This window comes from Staurois parvus, unplaced genomic scaffold (genome assembly GCF_062004578.1).
Source record: "Staurois parvus isolate SC_StPar_1 unplaced genomic scaffold, SC_StPar_1.0 ptg000172l, whole genome shotgun sequence".
NCBI classification, from domain to species: domain Eukaryota; kingdom Metazoa; phylum Chordata; class Amphibia; order Anura; family Ranidae; genus Staurois; species Staurois parvus.
Window position 1 is genome coordinate 13,980,436 of NW_028317968.1, and position 24,487 is coordinate 14,004,922.

Sequence of the window (24,487 nt, forward strand, 5' to 3'; positions counted from 1 at the left end):
CTGAGCCTTCCTTTTGTAGGCCATTAGACTTTCGTCTATGCTAATGTCTCTCTCTGGCACATAGCTCTGCTGGAAATTTCTTACAATTATTTGGGAGACTTCTCAAATTTTTTTAGCTTGGGAGCCAGATGAGTCGATTCATCAAAATCCTTATATGCGAAATGCAAAAATTTCATAAGGGAAAAGCTGTACTCCGACATGATGGTGCCAAAGAACAGCATGGCGAGCATTTTGTTTGCTCCATTAGCACTTCTGCAGCGGTTTCCCCACCACTCCTTGCAGAATAATTAGGCCGAGAAACAGCCAAATGTCCTTTTTGACAGGTTCCCACTTTCTGCTTCGTGAAAACCGGCTGTGTGGAGCAGCTAGTTGCACTGCGTACCTATTTGTCTCTGTCACGATAATTTCAATAACTTAATCGGTCAGAAACAATTCCAAATATGCCAAGGGGTTGTCGCCTTCAACGTGGATTTTCATACCAGGTGCACCGGTAAATGGAAATCTTGGCGGCGCTGGCGTATCGCAATCAATAGTGCACCACGTTCGCAGATCACTACTGTCTTCACTTTTGGTGTCTGAAGAAAAATCGCCACATGAGTCGCTATCGCTCTATTCAAGTAGCTCCTTACTGTCAGTGTTCGCTAGCTCATAAACCGCTTTAGCGCTAGCGAGGCGCTTTTTGGAAGCCATGAGCACAAAACAGTTTAGTCACAAACTGAAAAACTGCACTATGGAAATATCTGAGGTAAAGTTACAATGTATGCACTAGAGTAACACTTTATTTTGACACTGATCTATTTTTAGAACTCCCCCCTCCCGCAAGCACACTGATCAGCGTGAGATACTAGTGATGGAGACTGGGGATGGATGGAGGGGATGGCTGCATGTGGCTCAGGACCCGGATCGGGACCAGGTACTTAGTTTGCGGTGACCCCAAGTTTGGCTCGTGGTTACCGCTTTTGACCGCTAGATTTAACCCCGAGCCAGGCTAAAAAAAAAACCGCTAGGGAGGTTAAAGGAATAAAGGATATTTCTTTTGATTATTCCTAATAACTAGGAAAATCTGCTCACAGGGAGCAGAGCATTTGGAAGGCATATTTTGCATGGTTTGGAGCACGGAAAATCCTGTCTCAGGAGATGCTCTCTGGGGTGCTTCCTGACCTTCTCCAATCTGGCCTGAATTAATGTTTTGGCCTTGAGTACTCAAGGGTCAAGTCTTGGCTTTATTGAGCCTTCCAAGACAGTTTGCCTCTTACTGTGTTAAAAGCCTTTGTACAAGGTGTTGCTCACATAGCTCACCCTGTATATCTACTGGTGACCTAAACCTGACTCTTCAAACTTCAATAAAACATTGTTTATTCAAGAGCTGTTTAAAACACACACCTTTGCAGAGATAATGGCAACAAGGAAGGTAATCTTGTAAGTGTGGACATCCTTTTCCATACTTGCCAACATAATTAAAGTCCTAATAAAGAACAATGTTGTATTGAGGCCTTGGGGCCTTTTCTTTCCGAGGTCTCTTCCTTTCCCGAAACTTCAATACTTGTTTCAGATCAGTAAAGGGAAAGACAATCCTTCGAAAACGTCACTGGCTCTGGTTTGGTGGCCCACGTACAACAAAGTCTTGCCACAGGATGCTTGTGGTTTTTTTTTTTTTTTTTTTAATTTACATTTATTCATAGAAAGCAGAACATATAAACATCAGTAAACTACAAAAAGGCTTTGCATGTTATGAAGCCATGTATTACACGGTAACAAATGTTGGCTTCTGGAAAAACTCAATAGTACAATCAGATCAGTGGTCTAAATGAGGCATTCACATATTGAAGCGTTTAAAAGTTGCAGATACAAACATTAAATCTGACAGAGTGTATGAACCGAAGAATGAAATTTAGTTGAGAAAGGAACAGAACAGATCCATTTCCGCAAGCAGTGTCAAATATCCACCAGCATGATACGCACGTCAAAATGCAGAAAAGTGCTATTTGCCCATCAGCCCTCTATACGTTTCTGAGAGTGAAAGCATACCAACTGGACCATAACTTGTGAAATTGGGCAATCATGTCATCGGTCATAGTCGGTGTTCTTTTTAATTCCTGAATGACATTAACCTCTCATCCAATCTTGAATCGAGGGGCATGAGTGATCTTCCAATGCCTGGGGATTTAGGACTTGGCCGCATTCAAGGACAAAGGATTGCTTGTATGATTTCAACGAGCACTCAGATATGGAAGAGACCACATTCAGGGGTTTAAGGGTAATGCAGTCTCAGTAATAGAGTATGTCAACTCGTGAACTTTGTCCCAAAATGGCATAAGCGGTGGACATTGCCACCAAACATGTAACAGGGAGCCCTCGGCTGATTCACAGTGCCAACATAAGCCTGACATCTGGGGGAACCACCTCTTTAAGCTATCCAATGTAGCATACCATCTTAACAATTTGTAGGTTTCTTGAGTCCTAGTGTTGGAGTATTTGTGAGCAAAAATGCAGGCTTTTCTCCATTGCTCATCAGAGAACTCTACCTGAAGTGCTGATTCCCAACCCATCCAAAAATTGTCAGGGGGTTCAGAGTGTTTTGAAGCCATGAATAGGCCAGATGTGGTTTTGTTGACTGACTGGTTTCCCCTTTTAAACAGTGTTTCTAGGGTTGTGAGGGGCCTGGAAAAAGCTTTCTTCCGTCTGTGGTTAGTCAAATAGTTGTGTATTTGAAAATAAGTCCAGTATGGGATAGATACCTTTCCACATAGCTCCCGGAGTTCTCCTTTTTGGGCTACTCCCCCACGTCTGAGCCAATGAGTCGCAAACAAAGATGAGCCTGACTCATGCACTGGAATCACTCCAGTTTCCAACCCGGGGGGAAACTGGATTATTTGCAATAGGAGTGAGTACCAGGAGAAGTAGCAAAGCCCACAACCCTTGCAAGGTCATGAAATGCATCTAATGTTGCGCCAATTAAAGGATGTGCTATCAAACGCTTTGGATAGGCAGACTTTGACAGCCATGGTGAAAATCTTAAAGGAGCTGAAATGTAAGGGCTTTCCAGGGAAATCCAATGTTTATGCTTGGCATGACAATTCCAGTCTATGATTCTGGTAATGTGAGTAGCGTAGTAATACTTTTTAAAATCCTGTAGTCCCTGGTATGCGTGATGCGTTGAAATCGAATACGTGTTTTTTTTGGTTTTTTTTGTTTTGTTTTTTTTATATTGGCTCACTCTTTTGAGCCTGTTGTAATTTCTTACAGGCTTGTGGGAGCCTAATCGGAGCATTCATGCAATAAAGTATCCGAGGAAGAATATTCATTTTGATGACTGCCCTACAAAACCAAGAGTTTTTGCATGCCAAATTTTGAGCACTTTCTGAATATTGCATAGTAAGGGGACAAAGTTGTATACAAGTCATTGAGATTTGGAGTGAGCCCGATGCCCAAATATTTAAGGGCTTTAGGAACTCACCTGAGAACAGTTTTGCTTAATGAGGGCTAGGGAGGAGGAGCTTACTGTTTAAATTCATTGCCTCTGATTTAGTGTAATTTATTTTCAAATTTGAGAGAAAATAATGGTTGAATAAGCTCAGGTTAGCTACAGTAATGTGAGGTTGAGATGAAAAATAACAGGTCATTTGCATATGCCGCAGTTTTGAAAGTCTCATCGTTGATCTGGAATCTGAGTTACCTCATTTTGCTGAACCAGCCGTTTTGAAGGGTTCAAGAGTGAGATGAACAGATGGGACAACCCTGTCTCGTTCCATTCTTAATGGGTATTGTTTCAGTGCCATTAATCTTAGCCGTTGGATTCTGATACAGAGCATATATCCAATTCAACATATGAGGCTCCAGCCCAATATTCGCACACGTAGCGAACATAAAGTCCCAGGATACGCAATCAAAGACCTTCTTCGCATTGGTAGAGAGAAGGCCCTTGAAGCCCACAACCCTCGCCCTATGGATTGGGGTAAGGGCCTTGACAATATTGTAATGTGCTTCCCTACCTGACATAAAACAGACTTGTTCCGGTCCAATGATATCAGATCAGGTCTAAGCCGGTTGGCCAGTATTTTCGCAAGTATCTTTATATCAATGTTAAGTAGGGAAATAGGTCTGTACCTTGTGCAGTCGGCAGGGTCTTTGCCCTTTGTGGGGGTTGACAGTGATATGTGCAAGAGAAAAAGGAGGTATAGGCTGTGGTGTGCTCAGTTGAGTGTCTGCAGTAGAGGCGTAGAGTAGAGAGCTTAAGGTCTTGTAATGTCAGTCTGTTTGGGCCTGGGCTTTTCCCTAATTTTAAACTGTTAGTAGCATTGGCCAACTCTATCTCCCCAATAGGGCATTCTAGCAATTTGACATTTGAATGTTTCAGGGAAGGTAATTTACGTTTCCTAAGAAAATCATTGATTAAATCAGATTTCTCTCCCTTAAGATCCTTTGTGGGGAGGCAGGTTATATAAGGTGGTGTAATGATGAAATAAGGAGGCAATCACTTTACTGTCGTGTTCCAAGGTACCTTTCGAGTTTGACTACATGAATAATTTCATTTAGTCTAGCCTCTTGCAAGACCCTGGCCAAGAAACGCCCACTTTTTCTATGCTCCCTCATAGTAGACTCGTTTTTTGAAAAATAAGGATCGCTTATAGTTGGTTTCTAGGATGGCCTGCAGTTCCAACCATGCCTTCTGAAGTTCAGCTGCCATGGAATTGGCAAGGGAAAGTTTTTATGCGGAGATTCAAGTTTTGCTATGTTTACGTAAATATCCACAATTCTACTAGATTGCTCCTTTTTCGGTCTGGCACCCCACTTACTAAACACTTCACGAACACATTTGTGCACCTGCCACATGCTAATAGAGTTCCTGTACCCATATTGATATCAAAATATTGTTTAATCGTATTGGTAATATCGGTCTAAATTTCAACATCTGTCAAAGCCGTATTACGTCTCCAGTTATACGTCTTGGCTGTCTTACCTGGGAGAGTCAAACTAGGCGATATTGGGGTATGATCTGAAAGATTGTATCCCAATCTTGGTGTCAGTCAGCAGAGGAAGGTCTCTGAGAAATAAAAAGGTAATCAATCCTGGCATATCAGTTGTGTGGTGCACGTGTAATCACGGCCAGTGGTGTTAAGTGATCTTCAAGCGTCAATCAGTAGTAAAGATCTTAGAAGTAGCATAACCCTTTTAATGTTTGTATATGCAATACAGGTTGTCCCGTTAGACGTATCAAAAGCATGGTTAAGTTGGATATTAAAATCTCCCCCTAGGATCAGACAGCCCGCTGCAGACCTTTTTGAGTTCATCTGCAATATGTTGACAGAAGATGTGAGCCGAGTTGGGGAAATAGACATTGGCCAAGGTGATCGTTGTACCCGCCCATGAGACTTTTCAGAAGACCTGTCCAGATCAAAATCTGTGCCTCCCTACTGATCAGTATGGAGACCCCCCTTAGTCTTTGGCTAAAGCATTAGTGGAATGTTTTCATAAAGTACAGTTGGGTCCATACAGTCAGGTCCATAAATATTGGGACATCGACACAATTCTAACATTTATGGCTCTATACACTACCACAATGGATTTGAAATGAAATGAACAAGATGTGCTTTAACTGCAGACTGTCAGCTTTAATTTGAGGGAACTTACATCCATATCAGGTGAACGGTGTAGAAATTACAACAGTTTGCATATGTGCCTCCCACTTGTTAAGGGACCAAAAGTAATGGGACAAATGGATTCTCAGCTGTTCCATGGCCAGGTGTGTTATTCCCTCATTATTCCAATTACAATGAGCAGATAAAAGATCCAGAGTTAATTTCAAGTGTGCTACTTGCATTTGGAATCTGTTGCTGTCAACTCTCAAGATGAGATCCAAAGAGCTGTCACTATCAGTGAAGCAAGCCATCATTAGGCTGAAAAAACAAAGCAAACCCATCAGAGAGATAGCAAAAACATTAGGCGTGGCCAAAACAACTGTTTGGAACATTCTTAAAGAAGGAACGCACCGGTGAGCTCAGCAGCACCAAAAGACCAGGAAGACCACGGAAAACAACTGTGGTGGATGACCGAAGAGTTCTTTCCCTGGTGAAGAAAACACCCTTCACAACAGTTGGCCAGATCAAGAACACTCTCCAGGAGGTAGGTGTATGTGTGTCAAAGTCAACAATCAAGAGAAGACTTCGCCAGAGTGAATACAGAGGGTTCACCACAAGATGGAAACCATTGGTGAGCCTCAAAAACAGGAAGGCCAGATTAGAGTTTGCCAAATGACATCTAAAAAAGCCTTCACAGTTCTGGAACAACATCCTATGGACAGATGAGACCAAGATCAACTTGAACCAGAGTGATGGGAAGACAAGAGTATGGTGAAGGAAAGGACCTGCTCATGATCCTAAGCATACCACCTCATCAGTGAAGCATGGTGGTGGTAGTGTCATGGCGTGGGCATGTATGGCTGCCAATGGAACTGGTTCTCTTGTATTTATTGATGATGTGACTGCTGACAAAAGCAGCAGGATGAATTCTGAAGTGTTTCGGGCAATATCTGCTCATATTCAGCCAAATGCTTCACAACTCATTGGACACCGCTTCACAGTGCAGATGGACAATGACCCAAAGCATACTGCAAAAGCAACCAAAGAGTTTTTTTTAAGGGAAAGAAGTGGAATGTTATGCAATGGCCAAGTCAATCACCTGACCTGAATCTGATTGAGCATGCATTTCACTTGCTGAAGACAAAACTGAAGGGAAAATGCCCCAAGAACAAGCAGGAACTGAAGACAGTTGCAGTAGAGACCTGGCAGAGCATCGCCATGGATGAAACCCAGCGTCTGGTGATGTCTATGCGTTCCAGACTTCAGGCTGTAATTGACTGCAAAGAATTTGCAACCAAGTATTAAAAAGTGAAAGTTTGATTTATGATTATTATTCTGTCCCATTACTTTTGGTCCCTTAAAAAGTGGGAGGCACATATGCAAACTGTAGTAATTCCTACACCGTTCACCTGATTTGGATGTAAATACCCTCAAATTAAAGCTGACAGTCTGCAGTTAAAGCACATCTTGTTTGTTTCATTTCAAATCCATTGTGGTGGTTTATAGAGCCAAAAATGTTAGAATTGTGTCGATGTCCCAATATTTATGGACCTGACTGTATATATTTGGACATAGGCGCAATTTTAGGTTTTTCAGGTATTGACCAAAACATATTCAAGCTATAGTTTTATCATGGATATGGGCTGAAAGTGCACAGTCAGGTTTAATTTGAGGGTATGTACATACAAATTGGAGGAAGGGTTTAGGAATTATAGCTTTTGCAAGGGACCAGAAGTAATTTGAATCAAAAGCGGTTTCATGGCCAGGTGTGGACTTATTTAATCAATTAAGCAGGTCAAAGGTCTGGAGTTAATTCTAAGTGTGGTATTTGCATTTGAAATCTATTGCAAGTGAAACAGGCCATTGTAAGGATTCAAAAACAAAAAACAAATCCTTCAGAGATAGCAACTAGAGATGAGCGAAGTATTCAAGAATTCGATTCGGCTGATTCGGCGAATTCGAGGAATAAATTCGATTCGAGGCGAATATATTCGCTGCGAAATTAACTTATAAAAAGGGTGTTTCTAGGCTTCAGAGAGCCTTTATATTAGTGCAGAACACTGTACCCTTAATTTAAATGCCCTTGGAGTCTGCTGGGGAAGAGAAATAATACTGTCAGTCAGTATGACATGCAGATGAGTGCCGTCGATCTTAGAATCACCGCACACTTCACTCATTTGGGCAGTCACGGGGCCAAAACCAGAGTGTGGAGCCACAGTGTGGCGATGGAGACAGCAGCAATGGGAGGCCGTACAGGGACCCATGACACACTCTGGACCTGGCAGCAGCAAGAGGAGGCGGTACAGGGGCCCATGGCAGAGTGGCGAAGCGTAAGCAGCTTAAATTGAAGGCCATACAGAGGCCTATGTTAAAAATAATAACATGTTTGGGGCATGATTCATGGCGGATTTAGTCAGTTGTGTCAGGAACTGGTGGTTTGAAATCCAGACTAATCCACGCCTGATTCATTTTCACAAACGTGAGTCTCTCCACACTTTGGGTGGACAGTCGTGTCCTCCGGAGTTACAATACCTCCTGCCGCACTAAACACGCGCTCCGATGCCACGCTACTGGCCGGGCATGACAGCCTTTCAAGGGCAAATTCAGCTAGTTGGGGCCAAAGGTAAAGTTTCGTTGCCCAGTAGTCAAGGGGATTGTCTACCTCGGTTGGCAGGGTGCTGTCCAAGTAGGCCCGAGCCTGTTGTTTGAGGTCCTGCTCCAGGTCCACCTGATGCTGCTGCTGCTGCGGCTGGTTAGTAGTTTCCTCACTGCGCTGGTGAAGAAAGCTACTCATCATCGACTGCAGACTGAGGCAGCCGCTGCTGGTGGAGCTGCCACTGCTCCTACCACACCACCCCACCCCTCCCCTGCTGCCATGGCAGCGGAACGCGAGCGCACAGGGCCCACAGTGTCTGAGGATGGACGTTGGCGCAGAAAGGCAGAGACCAGCTGACTACATAGGTGGTTTTTATAGTACGTTATTTTGGCCTCCCTCTCAGCAGGTGTGAAAGGCCACCATTTTTGAACGGTAGCGAGGGTCCAACAAGGTGGACAGTCAAAAGTCATCCCTCTGTCTGATGGTTATTATTCGGCTGTCGCTACGCAAGCAACCGAGCATGCTATGGGCCATTTGTGCCAAGGAATGCGAGGGACTCCCTGCCTCCATCTCCACAGCATACTGCCACGGTGCGTCTGGGTCCTCTGTCTCCTCTTCCTCCTCCTCTACCAGATGCTCCTGCTCCTCCACTCCTGTCCGCTGAGTGGAAAAACCACCCATTTCACTCAATAATTCCTGAGCACCAATGTCCTCCTCTACCTCCTCTTCTTCCTGTCCTGCCCCCACAGGGGTCATGAGGCGTTGAGATCTGTGCGCCACGTCTACCGCACCCTGACCAGCCATTGTTAACGGCATTTGTTCCAGGACGTGCAACAGAGGAATGACGTCGTTCATCCCATAGTCCTGCCGACTCACGAATAGCGTGGCCTCCTCAAAGGGCCTGAGCAAGCGGCAGGTGTCACGCATGAGCTGCCAATGGCTGACATCTAAGTTACACAGGGGAGTACCTTTATCCGCTTGTAACATCAGGAAATCGGTGATGGCCTTTCGCTGTTCGTAAAGGCGGTTAACATATGTAGGGTTGAATTCCACCTTGTTGCAACGTCACAGCATGAGGAGTCGGTACGGGGGCCCATGGCAGATTACGGGCCTGGCAGCAGCATGAGGAGTCGGTACGGGGGCCCATGGCAGATTACGGGCCTGGCAGCAGCAATGGGAGGCCCGTAATCTGCCAGCACCCTATGACAAAATGGAAACCAACAGCAGTGTGAGGAGACCTGAAAGTGGCACATGGCAGAGTGTGGCGATGGAGACAGCAGCAATGGGAGGCCGTACAGGGACCCATGACAGATTACGGGCCTGGCAGCAGCATGAGGAGGCGGTACGGGAGCCCATGGCAGATTACGGGCCTGGTAGCAGCAATGGGAGGCCCGTAATCTGCCAGCACCCTATGACAAAATGGAACCCACCAGCAGTGTGAGGAGACCTGAAAGTGGCACATGGCAGAGTGTGGCGATGGAGACATGGGCCCCCTGGCCACGCTTGACTTTCTGGCCACATAGTCGACATACGGCTACGTTTACTTCCTCGGGCGGCTTGACGAAAAATTGCCACAATGCCGAGTAGGAAACTTTGCCCCCGCTACTCCTCACTGGCTGACTGCTACTTCCTCCGTGCACACCGGCACCACTACTGGCCATGGTGGTAGGCTGCAGTGGAGCTGGTGCTCTACTCCGTGGCCGTTTGCCTCCACTGACAATGCTGCGACCCTGCTGCCTCCTGGGCAACCCACTGACTGTTTTGCTCGCTGCCAAGCTGGCACCCTCTTCTCCTGATGATGCGGAAGCAATAGCCTGATGACGACGAGGCTGCCAAGTGCGGTCAGCCTCATCATCATCAATTGGGGTCTCCGCCTCACTACTAGCCCCCTCGGCTGCGTGTGGGTCAGGAGACAGACCTGTCTCTAGACCGGCTACCGAGCCACTCTCCTCGCCAGTACTTCTTCTCCTGGCTGCTGAAGAGGCGGATGTCTCCCCCCCGTTCCTGACCGCCCTCTGTTAGCTCTTCCTCACTGTACAGTGGGGCTGAGCCCACAGCATGCGATACTTCGCTTGGTGAGGGAACACCAAAGGACGGGCAGGTAGAGGACACGTGATTTCAGTGGGCTTGCTCCCGGGTCATGCCAACTAACGGTTGTGTCTGAGGTACCCACCGACCGTTGGCTGTAGGTGTCAGAGGTGACCTGGGAAGAGGAAGACGACCGAGCCAACCAATCGATGACGGCAGGGTTGTCGGTGGAGACACGACCGCTGGATGACACCGGGAGCACTGGCCTCTGGCTGCGACTAGTGCTGCCTCGACCCCTTCCTCTGCTGCCACGTCTGCTCGCTCCTGAAACATTGCCTCCTCTGCCACTCCTCTGCGTGTTGTCTGACATACTCTTTAATTCAACGATTCTGTGTCCCTGAGTAACAATTCTGTCCCTCAGTAACAATTCTGTCCCTGTCCCTCAGTAACAATTCTGTCCCTGTCCCTCAGTAACAATTCTGTCCCTGTCCCTGAGTAACAATTCTGTCCCTGTCCCTGAGTAACAATTCTGTGTCTGTCCCTGAGTAACAATTCTGTGTCTGTCCCTGAGTAACAATTCTGTGTCTGTCCCTGAGTAACAATTCTGTGTCTGTCCCTGAGTAACAATTCTGTGGCCCTAAAGTCTCTTTGGCCCTAACTCTGTCCCTAATACAGAGAGGTCTGTCTCTCTTGAATGACCGGAGGCTAATGGAGAATTCTAAGATGGCCGCAATTTATAGCTCGACCATTACACAGTGCTGGCTGCTGATTGGCTAATGCGATCACATGTCATGAATGAATGCATTATGGGTAAGCGCGCCTTGTCTGCGCGCCTTCCCAGAGATTTCCGCTCCGTCGCCACACATGTCGCCGCCATTTTTGGAAAATTTCGATTCGCGCATCCGAAGTCTGCTAATTTTCGGATTTTCCCAATATTCGAAACTAATTCCACTTCGCCATGTTCGATTCGCTCATCTCTAATAGCAACATTAAGAGTGGCCACCTACAAAAAAAAAAAAAAAAAAAAAAAGTCTGCAGGTACAAAAACTGTAGCTGCTGACTTTTAAAATAGATACTTGCCTGTCCCTCGGTCCAGTGGTGTCCTCACCATGGCTGGTTTCACTTGACAGTCTTCTCTCCCTGGTGCTGGCTGTGACAGCTTGCGGTTGCTCACCACGCATGCGTGAGAAGCACTGCACTTTATGAATGGCCTGTAGTCTTCTGGGACCTGTCACGTGTCCCAGAAGACTACGGGAAGGGAGGGGCCGGAGGACAACTTTTGCTTCCAACCGCCTAGGCCAGGGATAGGCAACCTGTGGCTCTCTAGCTGTTGTGGAATTACATTTCCCATGAGGCATTGCAAAGATTACAAATTTGACAGTTACAGCTATGACTTGCAGAGGCATGATGGAACTTGTAGTCCTGCGGCTCTCAGGTTGCCTACCTCTAGCCTAGGAAATCGCAGTGGGAGCGGGTAGCTGCCCCTCCTCCACTCCCCAAAGCTGCCAATCCTTAATGGGGGAGCAGCACCTTTTGGGTGTAGCTCCGCTTTAACCTGTCACTGTTGAGTAGGTCTGAACCAGGGTAAATTTTAACAAGTAATACTGGCTTTTTAAGCTTTTTGCTTGGTGCCAAATGTGCTGTACAAAATTAAAAGGGGGTGGGCATAGACATGGGGGTGTCTGATGGATCGAATATTCCTAGTGCAGTAAAAAAGCATTTGTTACAGATTTTTAATTGGTATATTTTTCAGATGATATGCTTTAGTTTACAATTATACTTGTACAGGTTAGGTTAAAGCTGGACAAACAGTGAATTTTAGACTAAATTCATTCAGTGAGGCCCTGTAGGCCACCATATGACTGACCCAGCATCCTTCAAAAAAATTTAAGGAACCGGTGGAAAATCGTAAGCTGCAAAAGTGGCCGCATGCAATTCGATGCATCCACTGACTATTTTTACGGCCAGTTGTAAAAATGCAGTAGCTGCAGTAAGAGCTGTGTTCAGCTGCACCCTGAGCTGAATGAATAAAATGTGTATGGGGAGCACAGGAGTGCCGTTGGCAGCATAAATTCTCTGGAGATGTTGTAACCACCACATTTTTCCTAAATTATTACAGGTTAAGTTGAGAACCTAGTTATCAGATTATTGCCATCTCAATACCATTTTTCTAAGCTAACCTTTAGAAACACTTGAATTTTCAACTGCTAGCACAAATCGCTCCATGTCTTTAATTGTCAGCCAGAGACTTAATGATCTGATGTTAAAGTCTTGCAGTGAAGAAACAATCAGTACTAGCCCTGCTTATACACTGGTGCAGCACTGTTGAATAAATCACATTTTTGTGTCTTTTGAAGTCAGTGAATTTCTAGTACAGAAGGGTGGAGGGTCACATGGATAATTAGAAATCTTGGGTTTTTTGCCTATTTTACAATTCATTACTGCTAGACTCGGCTATGTGGGGTGCGGTGTGATGTTTCATTAACTTATTGCACTTTGTAGAATGCGTCAAGGCACAGTGTAAATTTTATCATAAGGCAACACTCACTCACTGTACTGCATTTATGCAGTGTTATCACCTTGGACCAGTGAGTTGGGACTACAGAGCTCCTCCCCTTATCTCCATACATGGAGGATAGGTGAATACGGTGGGACTGATTAGGATAAGAGAAAATAACTTAGCGAACGCTTACCGTTAGCAGCTATAGCACCAAAAAGGAACCACAAACCTTTCCAGAAATAAGAAAAACACAGTGCAGCGCTAAAAATAGAAACCCTAAACGACCTGAATAATAATAAAAAATGCCGGTATTAAATATATGTCCAAGAGATAAATGTCGCAGGCAATAATAAAGTGACAGTGTCCAGTGAACTCAAGTCCAAATCAATGACAGCAGGTGTCTCAGCTATCTTATCTCTGTGAGCAAATGGTGATCCGGTGAAGAGCGAAATGGTAAAAATGCGCACTCACCGGAAGCGCATTGATCAGATCTCCTTTTGATACAGCCTGGTATAGAATCTCCTCCTCCTGTAAATGGGTTGTCACTCAGGGGGGTCTGGTCCAAGGCTTCCCTCCTTGGATCTGGACAGGTCACCTGGGGTCCTGGGATGAGGTTCAACTGCTCGGTGTGGAGCAAAAGACAAAAAACGCCCATAGTGTAGTAGGTTAAAGGTAATTTATTGATAAAAATATTAAAAACTAAACACCAGAGCATGAATGGTTCCAGTAAGGATATAGGCATTAGGCAGGCTATAATGGTATGAAGAACTACTCACATAAGCATACTAGCAGCAAACTGGGCTGCTCCAACCTTTAGAATATGCAATAGCACTAACCAGCTGGTTTGTTATGATGGCCGCAGGACCTCTGTGATCCGGCGGCGTGACGTCACGGCGTACAAGGGGCTCCTCCTAGACGCGTTTCGTATTCACATACGTCATCAGTAGGGGTGTTTCACAACGTTGGCAACACCTCTACTGATGACATATGTGAATACGAAATGCATCTAGGAGGAGCCCTTGTACGCCGTGACGTCACGCCGCCGGATCACGAAGGTCCGGCGGGCATCATAACAAACCAGATGATCAGTGCGCTTCTGGTGAGTGTGTACATTTTTACCATTTCGCTCTTCACCGGATCACTATTTGCTCACATAGAGATAAGATAGGTGGGACTGATTTAGATTACACGAGACAGCACTGGCAAATTTTGCAGATATTTTCCACTTATACCTGTGCCGTTCCCTCAGAGCTGTGTGCCGTGGCATGTAGCTTCCGTGCGCATGCATGGATATGTTATCTCGGCTTTGGCCATTCAAGTGGCCGCATGCCAGGAACACGGAAGGAAGACCTGGTGAAGATGGAAGTCTCTGCAACGGTGACAGCGCACTGCTGAAGGGCTTCATTCTCAGCACAAGTCTTTCATAATGTGCTAGTATGACATTACCTTGCAAGGAAAAAATTTTTTTTGAGGTTTCAATAATGAATATAAAGTGCTCTGCAAGCTGTGTAGACCTAATTTTGATGCCTGTCTTGAAGTGGAACTTCACCTAAAGAAAAAAGGAAAGTTTCCTTCCCTGCTCGGATTGCCTAGGTAATTGGAGTTGATGTTTGGCTCCCTGCATTATAACACTTAATGCTGAAATGAAGTTGTACATTTTTACGGATTCCGTATTTTTTGAATGTATGTTTATAACAATGTTTTAACCTTCTTTTAGGCCCCATATCCAGTATATTGGTGAATAAGTTTGGATGCAGACCTATAATGATGTGTGGTGGCCTTCTCTCTGGAATTGGCTTAATCGGTGCCTCATTTTGTCACACGGTGACTCAACTCTACTTTTGTATTGGTGTTATTGGAGGTGAGTGTTTCCCCCTTTTTATAAAACTGGAACTGACATTTGTTTTAAGCTTTCATATAAGCTAGTATTCTGTGAGTATGTGGTGCTTTAACTTACAACAAAAATGTTTTGTTAAATTGCATGAGACTGATAGCAAAGGGTAAGACATACTGGGTGTTTTAAAGTGACACGAAGGCTAGGTTCACATCTGTGCAGGTGATGCCACTGCAGTTCCGCACAACAATCTGTGCAGCCACACCACCCGCACAGAGGAATGTGGACCCGCGGTCAGGTGCCATTAGTTCTAATGGCATGCCACCCGCACTGGAAAGCGCAACCGTAATGGGAACCGAGGTTCCCGTGCGGGCTGCGTTTTCGGAGGAAGTGCAGAAACTTCTTCCCTGTGTGTCACGGGGCACAGGAGTCTATTCAAATGAATGGGCTCTCGTGCCTACGCAAAACGCGGCCTGCATGGCCGCATATATGTGAACCGGGGCTAAAGGTTCCTGTGTGATTTTTCAGAGCAGCTCCAATCCTCTTGGATCCCCTGCTGGTGCTCCTGGCCCCTCCCCCATAGAATGCATGAAGGTAAAAAAACTTTAAGCCTTTAGATCCACTTTAAGAATATCTGATTTACCATGCTACATCTTTTCTTATTAAAGCTGAACACTGGTCATGTAAAAATAAATGCACAATTAATGCATTTTTGTAGTCTAATATACCCATAATCCTTTCAAGTCCTGGGTAATTGAACCCTTCATGATCAGACCAAACTGACATTTTGGAATGCACTGGTATACTTGACAAACTTTCTTGTTTTACTACTTTTGCTTTTCACACCATTCTAAGGCTGATTGGGTATGATTTCCCCTACATTGGTCCAATTCAGACCAATGCAATATCTCACACCTGACTGATCACTGTATTTTTCACTAGTTGTGCCAAGTAGCTGCCCTTCTGCATATTAGCCACCACTTGGAACTTCAGCCACGTCCAATCAGGACTGAGATATGTATGCTTGCATTGGTCCAAGGTGGACCAGTGTAGCTATGCGAGGAAAATCATACCTAAACTTCCGCTTTAAAGTGGAAGAAAATACTAAATTTAACTATTCTCCTGCCTACCCTGTTTGAAAAAAAGCAGTGCAAATAAAGCTTTTCCTGACCCACTGATAACTCAGTGATGACCCAGTGATCATCCCCCGCCCCCACAGCCTTCACCAAAATACCTCGTTTTGGTTATTTTCAGGGCCTAGAGGTAAGTGGTTTGTTACCCCATCCATGTGACTGTGCTTGGTCCCATGTTACAGCATTGCGCATAATTTTGTGCAATGCAGTGCTTTTCAATGCATTAATATAGTGATAAACTGCAGTGTGCATGCTGTCTTGTAGCGCACTTCATTCGTCCATGTAAGAATACATTGGATGCATAATCAAAATGTGTGTGTTTTTTGGGGGGGCGGAATGTAGCCTGAAATATATTGAGCCTCCGTGCATGGGAATATGTAATGTGTTTAATGCACTAAAGGGCTGATTTGCAATTGAGGGCAATGGGTTTGAGATGGCTAGGGTTAATATCCATTGCCCAAGACTTGCTAGTACCTGTTATCGAAGCATCAAAGCGCACTTGATAAGTGATGTGCTGCTGTCATGTCTATGGACCTGCCAATGCTAGACTGCGGCACTGAAATGGGAACCTTAATCGGGAACCACAACACACACAGTGGGTCAGAACATGTGCAAAAAACGCATCCGTGTAAGTGGGGTTTAAATATTAATGGTTTAAAATAATGGCAGAAAAGTTTTAGCGAATGGTGGTAGGTTTATTAGGGCTGGTTTGTGTTAGCCAATGGTTCGTAGCAGGTAAATAGGGGTACCTTTTTTTTTTTTTTTTTTTTTTTTTTTTTTTTTTGCATGATTTGTGTGACTTGGTCAAATGCCTAGATTCAGAAAAACTAGAATGATGGTTGTGTTGAGTAAATATGAGATGTCACGTCTTGTGTGTCTATCGCAAAAAAACTGGTACCCAAATGAGCTCATTGTAGCAGTAGCCTCCCTAGCGGTCTGATTATGTCCATATTTCTGTGCTCAAAGCGGTACCTTTTTTGCACGGAAATATGTATTTTTTTTTTTTTTTTTTTTTTTTTTTTTTATTGTAGGCCTGTAATTTTTAGGAATAACTCACTGAAATCTGTCCGAAAAAGAGTCTGGTAAACATCCCGGGTATGTTAAAATTTGAATCGCGAAATCATAAATTATAATTTAATAATCATAAAAAATAATATAATAATAAATTTAATATAATCAAACCAAAAACACTGAAATTTGAAAGAGCGCCAAGTTCGCACATCACTGAGCAAAGTCGCAAACTAGTTTTCAGTGTCTGATGAATTTCCCCACGAATTATCACACAATTCTGCTAGTGGTTCTAATTTACTATAGCTGTTCTCTAGCTAGTTTAAAACCACTAGGGACAAAATGTATGTGAAATGGTTTGATACAGTAATGGAATACTATGTGATTTTAGTGAATGTCACCTTTTAGTCATTTTCAAATTTCCTGCCATTCCGTTCCCCGTACGTCCCGACGTCACAGGGGACAGAACCCAGATGACAGATGCCGGCATCAGCCAGAGGACATTGTCGGGGACATCGTGGGAGCGCAGGACAAGGTAAGTGATAGAGGGATCCCGGAGCAGCGCTGCAGAGTATTCCCGAGTGTAGCTCGGGGTTACCACTTGCGGTGCTGAAACTTTACCCCGAGCTACACTTGGGAATACTGCCAGGGAGGTTAACTGTGTGCTATGACTCACCCTGTATGCCTATTTGTGGTGTTTTTTCTTTTTGTTTTTAATACATTTTATTAACTTTTTAATTGACTATATTGCTTTCACAAGTGGTTAACAAATGCTCATATGATAGCATTAGGCAGGTGACGGGTACTCTTTATGGAGACATTGGAGGTCTAATAGACCTTAATATCTACAATGCAGATAACCAAGCAAAGATCTGGGGAACCGTATCGCCAGCACTATGAAAGTGATCAGCCAGCTTGTGGCTGAACCCTTCGCTGTTTGGATGTACTACAAAAGTCCAAAAAGCAGTAATGGTTAAGGATTAGCACGTGCTTATTTGTATGCTTGTCACCTAAAGTGTAAAACATCCAACAACTTAATCCTTTTTTTTTTTTTTTTTTTTTTTCTCCCTAGGTTTTGGTCTTGCTTTTAACTTAAATCCAGCTCTAACAATGATTGGCAAATACTTCTTCAAGAGGAGGCCAATTGCTAATGGCTTGGCAATGGCAGGCAGTCCTGTATTTTTGTCAACTCTTGCTCCTTTAAACCAATACTTCTACAGTATCTTTGGATGGAGAGGAAGCTTTTTGATCCTGGGAGGACTTCTTCTCAATTGTTGCGTTGCAGGCTCCTTGATGCGCCCCATCGGACCAAAGCCTGATGATTTGAAAAAGAAAGTGACAAAGGAAGTATTGGAGGAAGCTGGAAAGTGCAACTCCAAAGAAGACAAGGATGCAAACAAAGACCTTATTGATGGAACCGCAAAAACAAAACCAACTTTCTATCAGACAATTAACAAGTTTTTGGACATCTCCCTTTTTACTCATAGAGGATTCCTGATCTACCTATCTGGACACACAATCATGTTCTTTGGACTCTTTACACCTTTAGTCTTTCTTAGTAACTATGCAAAAAGCAAACACATTTCTCCAGGGAGTGCAGCCTTTTTGCTTTCCATCCTTGCTTTTGTAGATATGGTTGCAAGGCCTTCTATGGGGATAGTTGCAAATACCAAGTGGGTGAGACCTAGGATTCAATATTTCTTTTCTGTGGCTGTGCTCTTTAATGGAATATGCCACCTGTTGGCACCTTTATCACATGATTATGTTGGTTTTGCAATCTATGCTGCGTTCTTTGGCTTCTTTTTCGGCTGGCTCAGCTCTGTCCTTTTTGAAACCTTAATGGATTTAGTTGGCGCAAATAGATTTTCCAGTGCTGTTGGACTGGTGACAATTGTGGAATGTTGCCCTGTTCTTCTAGGGCCACCCCTCTTAGGTAAGATTGACCAAGTTTTAAGTACTTGAGGCATGTGTGAAAACGTTCAGGCTTTAAAATGTATTCATCCACTATTATAAACCGCTTTATATCCCAAAAGTAACTTTATTCTAGAATCATGTGTAGACTTGGAGTGCTGCTCAAAGCTGGAGGATAGCATGTGTCCCTACAGGGATTCAGAAAGTGGAAGCAGGCTTCAGGCACTAATTCAGAAGCGTGGATATATGTGGGGTAAGATGCTGCTCAAAACCGACCTGGGGATTTAGAGGTAGAAATTGCTGTGTATGGCCTCAGCCAGCACTGCTCCGGCCATGCCCCCTGACCTGTTTCTCCCTGCCTACTCGGGGCTGTTGGGCTGTGGATGGAGCAATGCTGGCTGAGGCCATACAGACATATCCACATCTTTAGTACTGTATTAGTTTTGAGTGGCGTCTTACCCCACATAGGTCAATGATTCTAGAGTCCTCTGAAATCTGTTCTGCACCTTTTCCATCCACAGATCCAAGACTTCTGATGTAGGTGTGGTGGTGGGGTTTTTTTTTTTTTTTTTTTTTTTAACACTCCTAGTCAAAATTGAATAGCAATAAATATATCAACAAACCCTCCACACAGTAAAAAACTTCTACATTGAAAAAGTATATCCTTAAAGTTTGGTGAGCCACTGAAGAATCAACTAATGGGGGGATGATACTGCACTAATGTGCATACTGTAAGACCTTGATCAGTAAGGTCGCAAACCTCTGAGTGGATAATTATACCCAGGTAATGGACACAGTGTTTAGCTTGTTTTCACAAGTTCTTTTCGATTCAATAAGCTAGACAGATAGGGAATGGATCCCCATCCTTCAGTGGGTTTTTTTTTTTTCTTTTTAAGGGCATTCGATTGGATGTAGGGAGGTGTAAACGGAAACAAGTTAATTTACACCCATTTGTCCATAGAGGAGAATGGAAAGTCAAATTGGGTCCACTTGAAAAATTGACAGGCGCCCCAGATTGGCCCACTTGTTTAAAAGGGGCCTTATGGGCACTGTTAATATATTTTCAGTATTTACTGTGGGAGTTTTTTTGTTTTTTGTTTTTTTTTGTTTTTTTTTACTGTGTGGAGTATTTTAGTTTGACATGTCACTGCCTGATTTTTTTAAGATATATTGCAGCCTTGCAAAGTCTTGTGGTGATGTGGTGTTTTTCCTTTTTCACCTAGTGATCTGGCCAGTATGTTTTGGTATTTTGCAATAGAGCAGGCTGTGCTGCAGAAGTGGCAGTTAAGGGTTGAGATAAACTATTAACTGTCATGTACTTACAATGGTCTGCTTTTATAGATGTGAAATCTTTATCCCAAAAATAAAAAAAACCTCTTGCTAGAACTGCTTAAAAGTGATCACCTATAATAAAGATCTGGGCCACTTTGTAAAATATCATTTTTATTACATGTAGGCCATTTGGGTCCCCTCAGAAGCATGGCTAATAAACTCCTAGTTACCTCCTAGTTTTTGTCAGAGACCCTGAGCACAACTCAAGTCTGTTTCCATACACGGGTTGATTTTATTAAAATTAGAGAGTGCAAAATCTGGTGCAGCTATGCATAGCATCCAATTCGCTTCTGGTTCAGCTATGCATAGAATCCAATCCGCTTCTATATTTTTTTATTTTTTTTGTCAAATCTTAATTGAACAAGCTGAAGTTTTAAGCTGACTACTATGCAGAGCTGCACTCCAGGTTTAGTAAACCAGAGTTTAGGAGTAGCGGCGTTTAGAGGCAGTTCTGCATTTTTGAAGAGTTTTCGTTAATGCGGTCATCTAAACGTATGTTTAGTACTTGAGTGTTCATTTCAGTGGGCAGAACAAATTATTCTGGCCAATAAAGTGATTTCTTACCACTGAAATGACCAAGTGCTTGATGCTGGTAAATGCGGTACATGTCACTACCAGCATCAAGTGTCTTTTTGCTGCCAGGAGAAAGGCGTCTAGGGAGCATCCAGTGTGCATGAACCCTAATATCCATCACAGGCACTTGAGTGCTGACTGTTCCCGAAACAAGAATGGTTTCTTGTGCGAATTTAAAAAAAAAAAAAAAAAGTTGCTAAGCGTTGTCATTTAAGTGGATGAAGTTCATTAACCACTTGCTCTCCAGAGGATTTAGCCCCCTTCCTGTCCAGGCCATTTTTTGCTACCCTTCAAGACCTGTGTCCTGTTCTTTGCAATGTTTGCATGTTGAATCTGGGTGACCTCTGCATGCTAGTTGATGTGAAGAATGGCACAAGTATACGAACACTGACAGTTTAGAACAAACCAGACTGCATTGTGCATACTGGCAATGCTATTCAGCATGGGTAATTACATTGAAATAGAGTGGTGTAGTGGTTTCCAAGTTTGTTTTGTTTTGTTTGTTTTTTTTCCTATGTCTATAAAGTTTGGTGTGTGGTTTGTTTTTTTTTGTTTGTTTTTTCCTCCAAAGATCCTTAATTTAATTTTTTTTTTTTTTTTTTTTCCAGGCAAATTAAATGACATATATGGAGACTACAAGTATACTTACCAAGCTTGTGGGATAATACTCATCGTATCTTCAGTTTACTTAATTATTGGGATGACTATCCATTACAGACTTCTTGCAAAAGAGCAGAAAGCCGAAGATAAAAAGAGGAGCCAAGAAGCAAATGGCGGTGAAGCAGAACACAAAGTCAACAATGAACTCTCAGTCCTTCCTCAGAATTCAGACGATGTTGTAAAAGAAGAGGAAAGTAACATATAGAACATTTTTTTTTTTTTTTTTTTTTTTTTTTTTCCCCCTTTCTCAGTGCTGGGTGGTAGCCATCAACAGGGTGACACTGATATTGCACACTAGTCCGGTATTGGCATAGAATTGTATTTTTAAAGCCTTATTTGAAGCACGTGGTTTTTTTTTTTTTTTTTTTGTTTTTTTTAGCTTCTACACAAACATTTCATCAGACAGAAACTAAACGTTGCTTTTAATTTTATTTTAATTCTTCAGTTCTGTGAATGTTAAAACATGTGCCTTATTCACATTATCTATTCAGACTCCCCTTTTTAAACTTGTCAAAGTTTGGCTGCTTTTATTCATGTAGTTTCTGGTTTGCTGACTGCTGCAACAGCAGTGGCCACCCATTTGAAGGTTTTATGTAACAGGAACAAGTAAACAGTACATGCCCCATCCTTAAGCAACGCTTGGATTCTGTCTTCCAAGGACTTCACAGGATAAGATTCAGATGCTGCTACAATACATCAAACATAGGAATTAATCTCTGCCCAAGAGGTTTAATTTTTTTTTTTCCCCCATCTTGCTCCCCTTGGGTCCAGAGGCCGTTTTCAAGCTTTGATTATAGTAGAAAAGGCTGATATATATTAAGATATTTTTTTTAAAGCTTCTGTAATGTGGATGTTGTGTGGACTTAAATTTGTGCAGATGTGGTGCGCACTTCAGTATTAAATCCTTTACTGCCAGAGAAGGCTGTGGATATTGTTAAAGCTCTTCCAGCATTCAAAAGGGGTCAGCTCCTTATTGCATATGCTTAAGTCTCAATTTTCTAAAGTTAGACATGCTTGACACTCAGTTGCTTAGTCCATAGCAAAAGCTAATCTGGTCATTTGTGTAAACTCTAACATTGCGCTTTTTTTAATTGCTCCCTTTTTGCTCTTTTGAAAGTGGATTATCTGTTCAGTAAGTGCAAAAAATAGCTGTTGATTTTTACCAGAAATCTTGTGAGCCAATAACTTCTGTGCACTGTCTTTGCACAAGGAAGTGGAAAGGCGGTAGGAATGGTGCTTTTTGAAGTTTAGAGCCATTTTGTCCAGTCATAAAAAGGCAGGAGTGTATTATATTTCTGGCATACCAACAGTTGTTTGTGTACTTGCAGTTTTTTTAAAGGGACAAAACATGGGGAACTGGATGTATTCCAAAATTTCTATTTTTCTTTTATCAGGTTGGTCCATTTTTTATGTGCAAAATCCTATTTAAATGTGATGCATTGGTTAAATATTCATGGACAAGTAATGTACAGTTTTAAATATAGGTGTTGCCTTAATAGTAAAATAGACAGCAGCCCGACCCTTTTTCCTTTTTTTTTTTTTTTTTTTGTCTTTTTAATCTGTTTTTAGGTAGATGTAGGGAAAGTTGAAAACCTCTGCTAAGGTGTGTGTGGGTTTTTTATTTTTACCCAACCCCTCGTCTGTTCCCACTGGGGTCGTTTCTCCCCACTTTCTATACCAGAGGCACTATGGAAAATTAGAGAATCTTTTCAGTGTGTGTGTGGGGGGGGGGGGGGGTGTTTAAAGAGCAACAATCCTTTTGAAGAGTCTGCTTTCTGTGCCCATATTGGAGACCTTCCCTTTTTGTACTATTGATACAAGAAGTTCAGATCTTCCCAGTGGCTACTCAGCAATAAAAAAAACTAGACTTTTTAGTTTGTCATCTATCTGAAACATTAAATATATATTTTGGCCTTACTGAACTATAGTTGGCCATACACAGGCTAAATGTGAGAATTGATCTTTCTATCCACATGAACTGCATGGACAGAGGGATATCTGCTATCTGGATCCATTGATTTTTACGTTTTGCCTTTTTTGTAAAACCAGGTGGGATATGGAGCCACCCATGGTTAGAATTTTTGCTGGTTCAGTGAGACCTGTCTGAAATTCAAGCAGTCTATGGCTAGTTTAAGTGTATCCTAATGCTTCCAAGACCACGCTGAGTGTTACTGGAAGCCACTAATGGTCATCTGAATGAGTTGAATTTCACTCACTAATGACCATGTCAAACTGGTCTTTCTGTCTTTCAATACTCAAATTGTGAGAATCTTGAAGTGGTGACTGATTTTTAAGATGCAAGTCAGGACAGCTGTATTTGCAGTTTCATTGTAAGTCAACACTTGTCCAACATAGTCAGATTTTCAGATTCTGCTCTGATTGTTACATGTAAGCTAGTACCACCTGTAGAAGTGCTGTTTAAGACTATTGTTAGCATGATTCCCTACCTCAAATATACAGCACAGCTCACAATTTTTGATAGTTTGGTGAAGGATTAGAACCTCTGTAAGCTTTGTATTTCTGTTTGTGTCATCATTGAGCATAGTTCCTGAAATTCTATTTGTAAAACATCCTTTAGCCACACAAAGGATATGCCTGTAGGACCGGAAAATAAGGAAAAATTAGATTGACCCAGGCAGTAATAAAAACCTGATGGGAGGTTCCCATCACCTGCTGTATCTAATTGGTAGTTGGGCTATGTCTATTTGGCCTGCTGGCTTCTACTATTGCTACCTCCCTTTTTTTTTTTTTTTTTTTTTTTAATGCCTTGCCTCCAAATGAAGCCTCATCTGCCTTGATCTGCAGAAGTAAACCACTTTACTGCCAGAACAGCAGACCACTGGCAACAAAATGAATGAAACGTTCCAGTTTGATATGGGCCCACATGAAGGTTGATGTACTGTATGTAACTTGTTTTTAAATAAAAATGTTACTTTTATTTAACTCAGATTTTGTCTTCTCTTTCCTACAATTAAAGCAAAGCTACACTTTCTAAGGCTAGATTCACACATGCAGGTTGGGAACTGGTGCATAACTGCAAGGGGGTTAGCTCAAAAGTATGATAAAACTTTATGCTACCTCCAGTAGGGTTGCCAACTCACCCCTTTAAAACTGAACACATCACATGGGTTCTGTGGCTGATTAAGGTGGTAATTAAATTTGCTGTCTTATCTGCATTAAATTCGCTTCAGAACCTGTGCAATTTGTTCAGTTCTAAAGGGATGAGTTGGCAACCCTAACCTCCAGACCTATGCCTTGCAGTTATGTATGTACTGAAAAGATAACACAAGGCACTCTGTGACTCTGTGCAGTGCACTGTGGAATCATGTAGAA

At 43.0% G+C, this 24,487-nt stretch overlaps 1 protein-coding gene across 1 annotated transcript in view; it reads left to right on the plus strand.

The window, feature by feature from the left end:
- SLC16A1 (solute carrier family 16 member 1) overlaps positions 1–24,097 on the plus strand; it is a 67,655-nt gene extending 43,558 nt beyond the window's left edge. The window contains exons 3-5 of the mRNA XM_089676730.1: positions 14,421–14,564; positions 17,751–18,611; positions 21,103–24,097. Coding sequence (XP_089532856.1) covers positions 14,421–14,564; positions 17,751–18,611; positions 21,103–21,359 — 1,262 coding nt within the window. The 3' untranslated portion in view covers positions 21,360–24,097. The remainder of the gene's footprint in view (positions 1–14,420; positions 14,565–17,750; positions 18,612–21,102) is intronic.
- Positions 24,098–24,487: the final 390 nt, after the last annotated feature.